Raw genomic sequence first — 17,117 nt, forward strand, 5'->3', positions numbered from 1 at the left:
AATAGAGAAAATCAACAAAACCCAAAGTTGGTGCTTTGGAAAGATTAGCAAAGTTGGCAGACTGTTAACTAGACTGACTAAGAAAAAAAGGGAGACAAATTATTAAAATAGAAGTGAACGTGGAGGCATTACCACTGACTGTGGAGAAATAAAAAGGATTATGAACAATTGTACTCTTATGAATTGGATAACCTGGATAAAACGACAAATTCCTAGAAATACAAAACCTGCCTAGACCGAGTCACAAAGAAATAGAAAATCTGGATAGACTCATTACTAGCAAGGTGACTGGATCAGTAATCAAGAGCTTCCTGACAAAGAAAGTCCTTGGACCTGATGGCTGCACAGGTGAATTAAAGAACTAACACTTATCCTTCTTCTAAAAAATTAGAGGGAACACTTCCTAACTCATTCTGTGAAGCTAGCATGATCCTGATACCAAAGCCAGACAAAGATACTACAAGAAAAGTACAGACCAATATCCCTTATGCACGTGGATGGACAAATCCTCAACAAAATACTAGCAAACTGCATTCAGCAGCATATTAAAAGGATTAAACACCGTGAACAGGTGGGATTTATGCCTGGAATGCATTGTTTCAGTAGTCTAAAACTGATGTGATACATCACATTAACAGAATGTAGGAAGAAGACCGCATGATTATCTCAATTGATGCAGAAGAATCAGCTGACAAGTCTCAAAACATTTTTATGGTAAAATCAGCCTACAAACTGGGCATAGAAGGAAACTACATGAACATAATAAAAGCCATATAAGAAAAACCCACAGCTAACATCATGCTCCATGGTGGATGGCTGAAAGCTTTTATTTACCCTAAGATCAGGAACAAGACAAGGTTGCCTGCTATCACCACTTCAGTATAATACTGGAAGTCTAGCCAGAGCTATTAAGCAAGAAAAGGAAATGAAAGACCCAAAATTGGAAAGGAAGATGTAAACTTACCTGTTTGCAAATAACATGATCTTATATGTGAAAACCCTCAAGATTCCACCAAAAGAACTCTTAGGTGTAAAATGAATTTAGAAAAATAGCATTCATGTGGAATCTCAAAGGATCCGGAATAGCAAAAACAATGCTGAGAAAAGAACAGACTTGGAGATCTCATTCTTCCCATTTTCAGGACTTATTACAAGTTACAGTAATCAAAACAGAGTGGCATTTGCACAGACTTACAGTCCGATGGAATAGAATAGAGAGCCCAGAAAATACTCGGTGTGATACTGTAATGACGGATACATGTCGTTACACATTTGTGAAAACCCATAGTGTGCACGACACCAAGAGGGAGCCCTAATACGAACTGTGGACTCCCGGTGATTGTGGTGTGTCAGTGTAGGAGCATCAGTTGTAACAAGTGTACCACTTTGGGAGAGGATGTTGATAATGGGGGAGGCTGTGTATATATGAGGGTAGGGAGTACGTAGGACATCTCTGTGCCTTTCTCTTAATTTTTCTGTGAACCTAAAACTGCTCTAAAAAAGTCTTAAAAATAAAAGGCAACCTATGGAATGGAGAAAATATTTGCAAATCATATGTCTGATATGGGGTTCATACCTAGAATATATGGGGCTTCCCTGGTGGCTCAGTGGTTAACAATCCGCCTGCCGATGCCGGGAACATGGGTTCGATCCCTGGTCCAGGAAGATCCCACATGCCGTGGAGCAGCTAAGCCCGTGCGTCACAACTACTGAGCCTGCACTCTAGAGCCCACGAGCCACAACTACTGAGCCCGTGCGCCACAACTACTGAAGCCCAGGCGTCTAGAGCCGGTGCTTCGCAACAAGAGAAGCCACTGCAAGGAGAAGCCCACACACCACAACGAAGAGTAGCCCCCGCTCGCCCCAACTAGAGAAAGCCCCTGCGCAGCAACGAAGACCCAATGCAGCCAAAAATAAATAAATTTATAGAATATATAAAGAACTCCTACAAGTTGACAATAATAAATAACCTAACGAAAAAAATGGATGAAGGATGTGAATAGACATTGCTCTAAAGATGATATACAAATGGCCAACCAGTATATGAAAAGATCATCTGTAATCATGATATAAATTCAAATTAAGACCACAGTGAGATACCACCTAAACCCCTTTAGGATGGCTCCTAGCAAAAAGACAGAAAAAAAAACAAGCGTTGCTGAGGATGTGTAGATATTAAAACCCTTGTGCTCTGTTGGTGGGAATGTAAAATGGTGCAGCCACTGTGGAAAACAGTATGGAGGCTCTTGAAAAAATTAAACGTGGGGGACTTCCCTGGTGGTCCAGTGGTAAAGAATCCACCTTCCAACGCAGGCGACGCGAGTTCGATCCCTGGTCGGGGAACTAAGATCCCACATGCCCTGGGGCAACTAAGCCCGCGTGCCATGACTACTGAGCTCGCGGGCCTCAGTGAGAGAGCCTGCATGCCACAAACTACAGAGCCCATGTGCCCTGGAGCCCGGTGCCACAGCTAGAGAGAGAAAACCCACGTGCCACAACTAGAGAGAGAAGCCCGCACGCCACAGCTAGAGAGAAGCCTGCATGCCGCAATGAAAGATCCCGTGTGCCAAAACTAAGACCCGATGCGGCCAAAAAAATAAAGAAAAAGACAGTAAACATGGAACTGCTCTATGATCCAGCAATCCCATTTCTGGGTGTATACCCAAAATAATTGCAAGCAGAATCTTGATGAAATACTTGTATGTTCATGTTTATAGCAGCATTAATTCATATAGACAGAGAGTAGAATGGTGGTTGCCAGGGGCTGGAGGGGGTGAGAGTTGGGAAGTTATATTTAATGGGTTCAGAGTTGCAGTTTTGCGAGATGAGAAGTGGTCTGGAGATGAGTGGTGGTTCACAACAGTGTGAATGTACCTAATGCCACTGAACTGGAAACGTTATTACCGTGGTAAAAGTTTATGTTAATGTGTATTTTACCAGAATTTTTTTTAATTAATAAAAGATGGAAAATATTTACCAAGGATTGGCAGGGATGTTTCACAGCCACTAGAGGCAGTGTAAGTCCATCAGCCATTTTGGAAAGGTAATTGGCGATAATGAGGGAAGCTGAGCACACACTCCCACTATCTGCACTCCCACTCCTCGGGGTGCCCCCCTCTGGAGAGGCGAATACGTCCCCAAAGAAACACGCACACACGCGCACAGCAGCGCGACGCGTCGCAGCCCCGCGTGGTCCCTGTAGCGTGGAGCAACCGCCGTCTGTTCACACGGCAGTGTAACGCGCAAATGTGAGTGGAAGATCTACAGCGTGCGAAACAAGGTGGAATCTCACCGCCAGTGTTGAGTTGAAGGGGGCAGGTACCAAGGCGGTTCCCTTCGTATGGAGTCCAGAGCCAGCAGAATTCAGCTGTGCTCTTAGAAGTCAGTGAACAGTGGTTTTCCTCTGGGGCGGGGCTCCTGACCAGAAGGGTCCACAGGAGATCCCAGGGGTAGTGTGCAGGTCGTACTGCTTCTTGATCCTGGTCCTGGAAACAGAGCGTGTTCAGCTTGTGGGGGAAAAATTGTGAGTTGTGTGCTTACAATGTGTCATGTGCTCTTTGGTATGGGAATTATACTTTAAAATGGTAAGTTAAAAAGATTCGTTTCAAGCCCAGAATGGAAGAGGGCGGTCAGCCTGTCCTGTCTTTCCCGGCAGAGGCAAGGTCTCAGTGACCTTGTGGTTCTCTTCTTGCAGGGAGGCTGCGGCCGGGGCCTGAGCACTGCAGCGGTGTCACGGTGAGGGCAGAGGCCCAGGGCTACACCGCGCTCCTCGTGAGCTACAAGCACGGCCACATCCACCTGAGCGCCCGCATCACCATTGCCGCCTACCTGCCCCTCAAGGTGAGCCCCAGGCCCTGCCCTCCCCCCGTTCCCTGGTGCAAATTATCCATCTGCTCTGGTGAATGTGTGTTAAAACACTGATTGTTCAGAATAGCTTTTGGGACAGCTACAGAGGTGATTGTCAAGCTGAAATTAGGAGTATGGAGCAGGGGCAGGGCCTCCCTGGTGGCAGACGGTGAGCGCCGACATCCTTGTGGATGAAATGATTCCCACACGGATCGGGACAGAGGGGCTCCTGGTCCAGTAGAGACTCACCCTGCAGGGTCTCCACAGAACCCTGGCGTGGGGACAATGGCCCTGGCACGTGGTGCAGATTCTGGGGCCTCGGGGCCTGGGTCAGGTCTGGATGTGCCCCTCGCCTGATGCCAGGTAACCGTCAGCGTCTGGGTCCCCCATGCGTCTTCGTGCAGAAGGCATTTAGAGTGTTCCTGCTCAGAGCATGCTGCCTTTGTTTGACACCAACTCCCGACTTTCAATCCAGGTCCAGCACCAAGTCTGTGACTTTGGCTTATGTAATTTCCCTGGGCCTCAGTTTCCCTGCCTGTAAATGGGGCTAATACAGCACCTGCCTCCCAGGGTTGTGGTGACGATGAGCTGAGCTCACGAACCAGGTGGGCTGAGAACCGTCCCTAGGAGGTACTGAGCGCTCAGTAAGGGTTAGCTGTTACTGTGTGAACAAGGAAGCCCTGGCCCTTCCTCCAGCGTGCGGCCAGGCAGCCTCGCTCGGGAGGCCCGGGGATCGTGGGGCGGGCCTCCCAGGCTGGGCCAGTCAGCACTTGCATTTCCCGGGCACCAGTCCCAGCCGCTAGGATAGCTCTGGTCCCCTTGATTTGGGATGCATTTTCTTCTCCCCCTCAGCCATTAGAAGCTAGCTCAGTGACATAAGAATTCTTCATCGCTGCACCCCTAGCCCTGGGCACAGAGCAGACGACACCAAGGGCTGTTGTGGATTTCTTATTGAGATATAATTGACATATAACCTTGTGTTAGTTTCCTTAGGACAACAGAGTGATTCAATATTTGTATCTATTGGGAAATGGTCACCACGGTAAGTCTGGTTAACATCCATCACCACACATTGTTACACGTTTTGTGTGTGTGTGATGAGAACTTTTAAGATCTACCCCCTTAGCAGCTTTCACATATGCAGCACAGTGTTATTAGCTAGAGTCACCATGCTGTACCTCACATCCCCAGGACTCACTTATTTTGTAATTGGAAGTTTGTACTTTTTGACCACTTTCACCCATTTTGCCCCCAATTCCTGCCTCTGGCAGCCACCAGTCTGTTCTCTGTTTCTATGAGTTTGTGGTTTTTGTTTTTTTGTTTCTAGATTCCATTTATAAGTGAGATCATAAGGTATTTGTCTTTGTCTGTCTTGGTTTATTTCACTTAGTGTGATACCCTCAAGGTCCATCCATGTTGTTGCAAATGGCAATGTTGCAAATTCCTTCTTTTTATGGGTGAATAATATTCTTTTATATCTATATCTATGTACCTGTATCTATATCTATATCTATATATATGTCACATCTTCTTTATTCATTCATCCATTAATGGGCATTTAAGTTGTTTCCATATCTTGGCTCTTGTAAATCACGCTGCTATGAACATGGGGTACAGATTTCCTTTAGAGTAAGTGTTTTTCTTTCCTTTGGATAAATGCCCATAAGGATTTATGGGAATTGCTGGGTCATGTGGTAGTTCTGTTTTTAATTTTTTGAGAAGAGTTGTTTAATTTAGAAGGAGTGAGTGGGGAAATGTGTCCAGGGTTACCTAGCTAGGGCTGAATCCAAGGTCTCCTGATCCCCCACACCAAAATATATATGAATACCTACTCATAGGTGCCGGTCCCTGCTCTAAACGTTAGGGGTACAACAGTGCGAAAAACCACACAGAAATCCTTTTCCTCATGAGCTGACATTGTAGCAGAGACAGAGGTAGAGACAGACAGTAAATAAACTAGTAAGTCATGTATTTTGTATATGCATGCCATGGAAAAAGTAAAGCGTTGAAAGGGTGATAGGGAGGGCAGAGGAAGGAAAGATGGCAGCGTAAAATTGAAAGGTCAAGATCCTCTCACTGATCAGGACCCTGGAGGTGAGAGGGCTCAGGGAGCAGGGCTGAGAGAAAACTAAAATCCCTAAGATGGCAGCGGTCATCCTGGGCAGGCCCTGCCACAGCCAGCCGTGTGATGGAGCCTGGGGAGGAGGTTCTTCAGGACCCCTCCTGGGTGCTTGTCCAGGTGACCACGTGGTCTGATTATCTGGGTGTTTGTTGGAGCATCAGGGGCCAACCCCTGAGCTCACTGTCCCAAGCTGGGATGTAAGGATGAAGATAAGGTGGACATGTCCCCAGTAAAGGTGGCTTCCTGACTGGAGAAATTATAGGGAAAAGAACAGGATATGTGTCTCTTCTCTCATCTTCCTTGTGCCTTGATATCTGTTAAGATTAGGTGTATTTGCAAGTAACAAAACGCAAAATAACAGTGGCTCAGTGAATAGAGAGTTTGTTCCTCTTTCACATGAGAGGTTTCACACAGGTCTAGTGTGGCAGCTCTGTAGTCATCAGGGACCCAGGTTTCTGTCTTTCTTCTTCATCGTCCTAATATGTGGATTTCATCCTCAAAGTTGCCTCATGCTCTAAGGTGGCTGCTGGAGCTGCAGCTATCACATCTGCTTTCCATATAGCCAGAAGGGGAAAGAGCTCATCTCTGAGCCGAGTTAGTTTCCTGTAGTAGCCTTGTCAGAAGTTTAACAGAGCAGCTTCCACCTGCACCTCATTGGCCGGAACTTCATCTGCTGGCCACAGCTAGCTGTAAGAGACGAGGGAGTCATTTCAGCTGGGCAATTTACCACCCTAATAAAATGGAAGTTCTTTCTCTGAGGAAGAGAGGAGTGTGGAAACTGGAAGGGCAGCTACCAGTTCTTGTCCAGCCTGTGCTTGCCAGTTCACTCTGCAGACAGTCCCTGGTGCTTTGTTAGTACAAGGTTCAGGGTGGGGAGACAGATCTAGGGAAACATCTCACCCTCTGTGCCCTGGGAGGCTGCCCATCTGTGAGGAATGCAGACGTGCAGACAGACGCAGTAAGTGTAGTAGAGGTAACGAAGAGTCCTGTGGGCACAGGTCACCTGTGAACGCAGAAGCAGAACGAGAGTGTGAAGGCAGGAAGCTCGGCTGGTGGGGCACCAGAAGGCGTGTGTGTATCTCGGGGTGAGGCATGAGACTGGAGGCTCCCTGGGTCAGGTCGAGCGAGGGTTAGAGCTGGATGTTCTCATGCAGCAGTGGGCAGCAGGTGAGGTCAGGGAAGGACAGTCACACCCATGAGACCCCTGCTGCTGGCGGGGAGGGTGAGTGGCCGTGTCTTGGAAGCACATTGTAAGGATGCCCCCCACGGCAGAAGAAAGACCCTCCCCAGATCTAACAGGTGCCACTCGCCAGCCCCCCACTCCACCCCCCGGCCCGACTTACCTGTAACCTCTTCTGTCTAATTGGCCCACAGACAGAGGGGGGCTGTCTTGCCAGTTCCCTAACTCCCTTCACAGCCAACACACTACTTCCTCTTCAGCCTGGTTGGCTGCAGCAGTTTGGGGTACATTGTCACCCCACCTGCGGGTTACCCTTTGGGGGCCTGGAGTGCCAGGGTCTGGGGTCCCCGCCTGCCTCCTTCATCCCGGTGATGATCAGCGTGGGCTGTGCACCCTGGAGCCTCTGGGTCAGCCAGGTGCCGGGGCGGCGGGGGGGGGGGGGGGGGGTGGGGACTGTCACCTCTGACTGCCTCTCCCCTCCCCTCCCCTCTCCTTTTCTCTGGATCCTGGACTGAGGCGGGTAGTCCATCTCCTGGAAACGCAGACTGCTGGTGCTAAGGGCCTCTTGATGACCAGACGCCCTCCTGTTTTGCAAACCAGGAAATTGAGTCCCTGAGAGAGAAGGTCTCGACTGCGATACGGGGCCCCTCCTCTCCTGCTTGGCCTGTCCTGGTATCTGCGTGTTGACGCCCCCAGTACGATTTATCAGTGTCCTTCATTAGCCATGCTGATTATTAACCTATCTCCCTGGCACACGGTTCGGTGACGCTTTTATGCCTGGATGGGAAGAGAATTGCACAGCAAGGTGATAATTGATCATTCTCCAGCTTTAATTATAGGACATGTGGTACTTTTGCACAGTCTTTCTATTGGGCTGGTCAGGAAGAAATCCTCCTGCAAGGTTTACAGTGACCTACTTTGTCCATAGCAGAGCTGTTCTGGTTGTGGTGGTGAGACGGGTGAGAGCAGGGCATCTGGAGTCGGAACAGACCCGGGCCCGCCAGCTGGGTGAACTTGGACGAGTTGCTTCTGCTTGCTGGGCTTCACTCTTTCCATCTGCAAAATGGGGGTGACAGTTGACAGTAGTGGGGGCCATTTACTGATCATATGCTACATGTGTGTTCAGGGCTCCCATCCATGCCCCCTTGAATCTGCGATAACCCATGAGGCAGGGTTCTCATTGTACCCATTTTATAGGACGGGAGACTGAGCCTTATAGATATTAACCTGCTTAAGGTCACACAGCTGAGTGACAGCTTCATTCTAGCTTTGGGGACAGAGAAGCAAATGCACTTAAGAACACACAGGAAGTGATGACAGGTGGTGAGAAGGGCGGTCCAGCTGGGAAGGGAGGTAACAGGTGACAGGAGGTCCTGCCTTGGACGGGGGATCCAAGAAGGCCTCCCTGAGGAGGAGGTTTGCGCAGAGGCCTGAGTGAAGCACGGGAACAGGCCGTGCAGCTGTCTCAGGAGGGAGGGGTGTCCAGGGAGGAAGGGCCAAAGGCCCTCATCACGTGCAGGAAAAGGGCCCTGTTGATGGTTTCTTTGGTGGGCATGTAGCAAGATAGAGTCTGTGGGGGGCTCCTTGGAATTGTGTGTGTGTACACACCTGTGCACACGTGTTCAGGGAGGGATGCCTGGAGAGCTAACTGACAGCAAATTCAGAAAATTATTCATATTGCAAAAAAAAAAAGTCGAAAGGACAGAACTCTCACTGACAAGTGATGCCCTTTCTTTACTAAGGGTTTAGCACCCAACCAAGGGGACCTGAGCCCCACAGGCCTTGGCAGATCATCACCTTGCCCCGACCTGCCTCCATCCTCAAGGGTATGTGACATCTTAAGGCTGTCACACAGTGACATTGCCTCTCCATACGGAGGTGCATCTGGCTGGGTCACTGCTTCAGGTCCAGGACTGCGGCGACAGCTGAGTGCTTATCAGTCTGTACCTGCGAGGGCTTCAGGCTGTTGGCAGTTGGGGGAAGCAGCCCCCATGGGGGTGAGAGCATGGAAAGAGCTGAGCGGAGCATCAGGGGTCCGATGAGCAGGTCAGCAGAGATGACTGCAGCAGCGGGCTGGCGAACACCGTGGGCCAAAATGGAGGGAACAGGGGAGGCTGGCGCTGGCTGGGTAGGGGAGGCTTTGGCTCAGCCCAGGCTCATGACATCCCCACAGGGTCTCCGCTGCAGAAGGTCTGAGATGGGTCGTTGTGCCCTGATCTGCATGAACACTCACAGGGTTTTAAGGGGTCCAGGTGAGTAGGGCTTGGGGGAGCCGGGCCCGGAGGTAACTGTCAAGTATTCTGTGTGTTCTGGGCATTAAGCTGTCAAGGACTCACTTGATGTGGGCTCCTGGTAACCTCCACATGCCTAGGACACTGGCGATTCTGAACGAGAAGTCACTCTGCCTTTGTGAACTCTGGTCTAATGCAGGCACAGCTTCTGTGTGTGCCTGTCTGTGCCCACTGCAGACATTGCTAATCGATCCTGGCTGCCTTTATTGCCAAGCACTGATTCGGCCTCAGGAGCACAGATCCCCACCCCCATAGCCATTACCAGCCAATCAGAGTTGGACCTTGGGGCTAACAGGTGTCTGCAACTCTTGGCCTAAAAGATATTGGGAAGCACCAGAGGTTAGGGTCAATTAGTCCAAGAAGAGGGGATTGATGCAGGTTTGGTCTTCTCAGCACTGAGATGATCAACCTGTCACAGGTAGAATCATTTGTTTCCATTTCTTCTCAGTTTTAGGGTTTGCTTTTTTTTTTTTTTTTTTCCTTTGTGCTACGCGGGCCTCTCACTGTTGTGGCCTCTCCCGTTGTGGAGCACAGGCTCCGGACGCGCAGGCTCAGTGGCCATGGCTCACGGGCCCAGCCGCTCTGCGGCATGTGGGGTCCTCCCGGACCGGGGCACGAACCCGCGTCCCCTGCATCGGCAGGCGGACTCTCAACCACTGCGCCACCAGGGAAGACCCAGGGTTTGCTTTTTTTAACCTTATTTTTTGTCTAAGTTGTTTATGTGGTTCCCAAGTTAAACCCGTATTCAAAGTACACCCAGAAGCCTCACTTCCATCCCTTCCCTGCCTCTTGTCAAAAACTATTTTGATTAGTTTCCATTTTACAGTTTCAGTGTCTCTTTTTGCAAAAGTCAGCAAGAACGATTGTATGTTCTTATGCCTTACCCGTTCCTCTCTTACTCAAGGGTAATATGCTAGATATCCTGTTCTGCACTTTGCTTCTTTGCTTGGAAAATAACCTGCAAATCTCTCCACATCCACACGGGAAGATCTTTGTTTGACATTCCATCGTATGGATAGACCACAGTTTACCTAACTAGGCCCCTGCTGGTGGGTGTTTGTGCTGTTTCCAAGCTTTTACTCATAAAGGTAATACTGTAATGCCTAGCTCTGTGTGTATGTTTTATATATTCATGGAGGCATATCTTCGGAGTCCATTCCTAGAAGGAATGTTGCTTGGACAAGGGATAAATGTGACTGTCCTTTTAGTAGATATTGCCAAATTTCCCTCTGTTGGGGTGGTGCCATTTTCCTGTCTCCCCAGCGGGATAGAACACGTTTCTCGATAATACTGGTTTTGAAAATTGCTGAGAGAATAGATCTTAAAAGTTCTCATCACAAGAAGAAAAAATTGTAACTTTGTGTGGTGATAGATGTTAACTAGACTTACTGTGGTGATCACTTTGCAACATATACCAATATCAAAACACTATGTTGTACTAATGAAATGAATATAATGTTACATGTCAATTATATTTCAAAAAACAAGTTAATTAATTTTATAAAAGAGTGCGTGTTTCCCTACGGACTCACCGGCAGTGTGTGTGCTCAGACTTTCGGATTTTTGCTAATCAGATGGCAGAGAAATAGTATCACAGTGTAGTTGTAATTTACTCTTTTAAAAATATTTCAGTTTGTCTGTAAGGCCTTTCATTTCTCATGTGGTTGAGATCGCGCTGCAGATACAAGAGGAAACAGACATGCCTTTCCTTTAATGAGCCTATAGGCCAGCTGGGGAGACAGACGCCCAAACAGATCATTTCCTGGCAGAACAACCAGCACCAAGTAAAGCAAGGACCAGAGAGTGAGCCACCCCAGCCCTGGCAGGCTCGCCTCTCCCAGGGAGACGTTGACGCTTCCCCTCTTTTCTCCCACAGGCTGTGGACCCCTCCTCTGTCGCCTTGGTGACCCTCGGCTCCTCAAAAGAGATGCTTTTCGAGGGGGGTCCCAGACCCTGGGTCCTGGAGCCTTCCAAGTTCTTCCGCAACGTCACCTCTGAGGACATGGACAGCGTCAGTCTGGCTCTCTTTGGGCCCCCTGCCGCCCGGAATCACCAGCAACACTGGATCCTCGTGACCTGCCAGGTCTTGGGCGAGCAGGTGAGCGGGGGGCCACCCCCAGACCAGCCTTGCCCAGAGCGAGGGATGGAAAGTCACGTCCCCCAAGCACCCTGCTGTGCCTCGCAGCATTATTTTATCTAACTGCTCGAGGCAACCCTGAGAGACAGCCGTGGCTGTTGTACCCATTTCACAGACAGGCAGACTGAGGATCAGGGTGGTTGAGTAAGCACCATCTGGGCCTAGCGGGGTGTGGCAGTTGGGACCGCGCTACACGCTGGCCAGTCCTGCTTCTCTTTCCACACCCGGGGCAATCTCTTGGTCCAGGGCGTCAGCACTCCCCACTGTCAAGTCCGGGTGGGTTGAGATCGGGCTCGCAAAGTCAGAGGCCTCCAGGGTCAGGCAAATATCAGTATTATAAATGAGTGGGACTGCAGACCCAGGGTGGGCAGATCCTTTCGGTGTTTCAGGATGAGCCGAGAATCCCAATATTTTTTTCTCCGGAATCTTTTTTTAGATGGAAATATAGTTGATTTACAATATTATATTAGCTTCAGGTGTATGGAGTGTCTTGATTTTTTTTTTAATGCTGAAAACCAAAAAAATTAGCCTGGGTGGACGGAGCACAGTGCACCTGTGATCCCTGCAGGGCCGGCATCGGCTGGATAGAGCAGCAGCTCGCCCCTCCGTTCCCCTGTGCCTGGCAGTCCCAGGCTCAGGGCTGCACACTCGTCTGGTTATAGTAGGGGTGTAACCCTCCATTCCCAGGGTGCCCGGAAACAGAACGCAAGGGGTGAGGAGGCCAGCGTGAATCAAGAGACATAGGAGAGAGCCCCTTTCTTGGGGGAAGTGAAGAACACCTGTGTTTATTTACTAGTACAGAGCATGTCAGTTGATGTTAAAACACACACACACACACATGGCCCCCAGGCACCCTTATGAAGACGGCCACACCAAGACTGGCTTGGTGTGAGCGGAAAAGAGGCACAGTGAGAGGCCCACTTCCACTGGCTTCATTGTTTTTTTTACAAAATCAATTGAAGAATAAGAAAAATAATAAATACCACAACAAGAATAAACTTAGTCAAAAATGAACGTAGAGAACTTTCTTAGCCCTGGCTTGGCTCAGTCATCTGTGTCCCCCTCGGACGGTAGGGGTTGGACCCTCAGCAGGGTCGCCCTGAGGGCCCCCTACCCTGGTGCTCTGGGGTCGCTTCCTGGGGTGTTGGGGGTCACCCAGGACACTGCCCTCTGTCCTGCCTCGTGGTCAGGAAGGTTGAGGGGCTTCTGGACCGGACTGTTCTGGCGTGTGAAAGTGAGTGTCACTGAGGGGCCGGGGGCCGCTCCCTCAGGACCGGCCGTGAGCCGTATTGCTCGTAAAATGGGGGCCGGGCTTGATTTCTGAGGTCCCAGCTCTGAAAGCAAACATAAATCTCCGTGTCTTTTCTTGCACCTTTAATTTCCGTCTTTGCAGCCTCCAGCTGAGCTTGTCTAAGAGGCGAAAGGAGGGCAGGGCTGTGGCTCCAGCACCTGCTCAGCGGCCCCGCCCTCCGTAGCCCTCAGCTGGTCCCTCCCCAGGGGCTCAGTCCATCAGACACGCTCTGCGGCGCCTGCACCTCGTTGTGATGGGTGTCTTCAAGTCACTCTGGATTCCTCATTCAAAACGCACAAGCTCGTCGATTTGCTCATTAGCCTTGGGGTCTTCATAGGGTCCCGGGAAGCTGCATGGTGTTCCCCCGACCCACCTCTTCCTCGGGCCCAGGAGCCGGCAGTGGTTCTGTTCTCTTAGTAGAGGGCGCCAGGGCCCCTGTCGGAAGGTCTCTTGCACGTTGAGGGAGCTCTCTCCTGGGCGTGTGGCGCTGGACCACCGTAACCCGCTTGGGATGCGGGCATCACCACCATCCCAGTTCTGCAGAAGAGCACGCTGAGTCCCGGGGGCTCCCAGCGGAGCAGGGACTCGGGCGTGGGGTGTCTGACGGCTGCTTCTGCTCTGCCAGGTCGTCGCCCTCACGGTGGGGAACAGGCCCAGCATCACGAACCCCTTCCCGGCACTGGAGCCTGCTGTGGTGAAGTTCGTGTGTGCGCCACCCTCCAGGCTCACCCTGGCGCCCGTCTACGCCAGCCCCCAGCTGGACCTGTCCTGCCCGCTGCTGCAGCAGAACAAGCAGGTGGTGAGTGGCCTTCTGGGGAGGCAGCGTGGGTAGGCCAGGCGACACCCGGTGCTGCCCCCTCAGCCCTACACTCGCCTTGTCCGGTGGGCACTCGTCTGCGTGTGACACATGAGGCCCGGGATCTGGAAGGGTGGGGCATCCCCCGCGTCACAGCTGCTGGTGGCAGCGCCCGGACTCTGCCGCCTCTCTGCGTGGGCACTTGGCGGTCTGTACAGATCTCGTCGCTTTCCTGTGTGGCTCGAGGCTGTTAAGGTGGGGTTCTTGTCTCAAGGCAGGAGTTGCAGAGGGAGTGGCTGGCGGTAGCCTTCTCCACGGTGCGGGGGATGGTGCTGTGTTTCCAAGGTCACCGCGAGCAGAGGGAAGAAAGTCACTGGGGTCCCTGACAGCAGGGATGTGAGGTGACAGCAGTCCAGCCTCCACCCCTGAGACCCTCGAGACCGGACGGCTGGACGTGGAGGATTTGGAAGCCCCCTGGTCAGGGTCAGGCGTGCACACGTCCTGCTGGCCGGCTGGTTCGGAAGGGAACCAGGCTTCTTTCTTCTCATCCCTCAGCATACGTTTGTTGGATCTCACCCCCTGTGCTGGGCACACGTCAGGTTCTGGAACGCAGAGTACCCAGGGCAGGCGAGGCTCGGGCCTTGGAGCCGACAGGAGGCCCACAGCAGACGTGGTAGATGGGCGGGTGCGAAGCCCTGTGGAGACAGGGGACCTCAGACTATAGGGAAAGGCCCCTGTGAGGAGGGCACACAGGCTCACGCCTGTGCTCGGGGCGCCAGCCAAGAGGGGCCAAGCTCAGGGTGCCCCAGGCAGGTGGAACAGCAAGTGCAAAGGCCCCGGGGCCAGCCCAGGGTCTCTGCAACCCTGCTGCCCACACAGTGATCAGAACCGCTGTGTGTGTCTTGCTCCTCGTCCCTGAGGGCTGGACCCGCAGGCAGAACCTACGTCTGTCCAGCTCCAAGTCTGGTGCCTCCTTGGCAGCCCTGCAGATGCTTCTCTCCCAGCCCCAGCCTGCAGTCAGCCCCGGGGCGTGTCCAGCTGCCTGCCTGGGGCAGCGAGATTGGGAGTCAGCTCCTGCTGCTCCTTGGTCAAGTTGCATCCCTTTGAAGCTCTAGGGGAGGCGCCAGACTCCAGGGCCTGGGACTTGGGAACAAGCCCACCCTCTGGCCGGTGCCTCTGGGCCTCCTGTCCTTGTGAGCTTGGTTCAGCTTTTTCTCCCGCTGCTCTGGCGATCGTGGGGGGCTTCACTGACCCCTCAGCTCTGAGGCATGTGAGCCCCTCCGCTGGTCCCGTGAGGACTGGGGCCTCGCCGGCACTGGTTAAAGTGAGGAGTCTGTGTGTGCGGCTCAGGGCCCTCTCCCCTGCCCCGCGGGCCTGCAGGGAGCATCCTCCTGCGGGAGGAGACCCGGGCTCAGAGCCCAGGGCCCCTCCGCAGGCTCGTTGCCATGGTGCCGCATCCTCCCCGTCCCAGGCCTGGGTGTGCATGTCATGGAGCGGCTGACCATCTTCCCTAAGGTGAAAATCCTTGTGTGTTCAGGAAAAGACTTTGGGGGCTATTGAGATGAATGTCCTGAAAGTTTTACATTTTAAATCACTTTTATGTACTCAGCAAATTATCCCTTGTGGAAAGAAAGACAACACATAAGTCTGGATGCTTGGAAGACCCGGCTTGCTGGGTACACCGTGTGTGTGCCGGGGAGCCGGATTCAGGCCCGGCCTGAATCCCACCCGCTGTGCAGCTGCCTCCTTTGAGTGATGACAGTGACATCCAGAGTTCCTGCGGGGGATAAGCGGGACCGGACATAGGGAGTCAGAGTGGGACCTGCAGGCCCTGGGACCGCCCGTCACCTTCCCCCCGCGATCAGTGCTCGGACGCTGGGACAGTCCCATGTTCTGGCTTGCTGTCCCCTGGCTGGAGTTGTTTCCCTCCTGAACCCGCAGCTCTTTATTCACACGTTACTTTCTCGGGGTGTGGGGGGGCCTTCCTCAGCCTTAGACCTTATCTGAAGGTCCCCACTCAGCATTTCCTACGCGGTTCCCTTCTCCCCCTCCCCGCCCCCAAGCACCTAACATCAACTAATGCTGTAGAATTTATGCACAGGCAGGCCTCAGAGACGGCGTGGGTTCGGTTCCAGACCCGGCAGTACAGTGCGAATATCGCGATAAAACAAGTCGCAGGAACTTTTTGGTTTCCCGGGGCATATAAAAGCTACATTTATATTATCCTATAGTCTATTAAGTGTGCAATAGTGTTATGGCTAAAGAAACAATGTACAGACCTTAATTAAAAAGGACTTTATAGCTAAAATATGCTAACCGACCTCTGAGCCTTCAGTGAGTCATGGCAGTAACTTCAAAGGTCCCTGATCACAGACACCCTAACAAGTACATATAATAATGACGAAAAAGTCTGACCTATTGCGAGAATTACCAGAACGTGACCCAGAGACATGAAGTGAACAAATGCTGTTAGGAAAATGGCAGTGACAGAATCTCTCGACACACGGTTGCCACGAACCTTCAGGTTGTAAAAACGAGGGATCTGCGAAGCGCAACATCTCCGAGCTGTGCCTGTACTCATTTCCATCTTTGTGAGTCTCTCTCTCAGGGCCCAGCTCGTGGTGGGAGCTCAGTGAATGGTGGGTGGATGAGTGATCCAGGGACCCCTCCCCAGCCCCCCCGCCCGCTGCCCTTATTCTGTAGGCTCACATGCCTGGTGCCGAGGACAGGGCCGGGGGGATGGTCAGGCCTGAACAGCGGGTGCTCCTCCAAAGCCCCCTCAGCTCCAGCCTGTTCAACCCCAGGCTGGCCAAACCTTCTCAATTTCAAAGGAAAAAACAGATCCAAGTGCCTCTTTCCTGTACTTAAACATTGGCTACTCGCTGAAGGAGCCGAGTCTGGCCGTCTGTGGGCTGTGACCTCGGGGTCAGCCCAGGGTTGTCTCTTGGCTGGAAGATGCCGGTCAGGCAGCGAGTGCGGCTCTGAATTGGCTCTCGTGTGTTGTAGATCTTTGCTCAGACACAGAATTCCTTGTGATCCATCCGTGCTGGGATTCCAGAGCCGCAAGCCAGTCAGGTGTGGCCCCTGAGACTTGTGGTCTCACCAGGGGACCCTGAGGAAGATATATCCTTGCCACACATCCTGGTGCAAATCGGTTTCACTTTATACGTCTCCAAAGCCAGAGGCTGCCCAGGACGTGTTTGCAGAGTCGGTCACTGGCGAGGCCAGGCACTAAAACGGGGCTGACCTGTCGGAGTGACAAAGTGGGACTGCACTCTGGCCTGACCCCAGTCCTCTGAGCTGGGCATCAGCCGTGCAGCTCACTGCCAGAAGGTGACAGGCTGGGGCTTGAATGGAGCTGCCTCCTGACTCGTGTGCTGGGGAGAGGCTGCACAGCGTCTGGCGAGGCCGGTGGGCTTTAAAATCAGACCAGAGAGTCCCACCCCTAAACCTG

The 17,117-nt window shown here is 52.0% G+C and overlaps 1 protein-coding gene across 2 annotated transcripts in view; it reads left to right on the plus strand.

Moving 5' to 3' along the window:
• NUP210 (nucleoporin 210) overlaps nucleotides 1-17,117 on the plus strand; it is a 100,008-nt gene that overhangs the window by 43,981 nt on the left and 38,910 nt on the right. For both annotated transcript variants that reach the window (XM_067755607.1, XM_067755606.1), the window contains exons 14-16: nucleotides 3,695-3,840; nucleotides 11,316-11,537; nucleotides 13,493-13,666. In XM_067755607.1, the coding sequence (XP_067611708.1) occupies nucleotides 3,695-3,840; nucleotides 11,316-11,537; nucleotides 13,493-13,666 (542 nt within the window). The remainder of the gene's footprint in view (nucleotides 1-3,694; nucleotides 3,841-11,315; nucleotides 11,538-13,492; nucleotides 13,667-17,117) is intronic.

Source organism: Pseudorca crassidens, chromosome 10 (assembly GCF_039906515.1).
Source record: "Pseudorca crassidens isolate mPseCra1 chromosome 10, mPseCra1.hap1, whole genome shotgun sequence".
NCBI lineage: Eukaryota > Metazoa > Chordata > Mammalia > Artiodactyla > Delphinidae > Pseudorca > Pseudorca crassidens.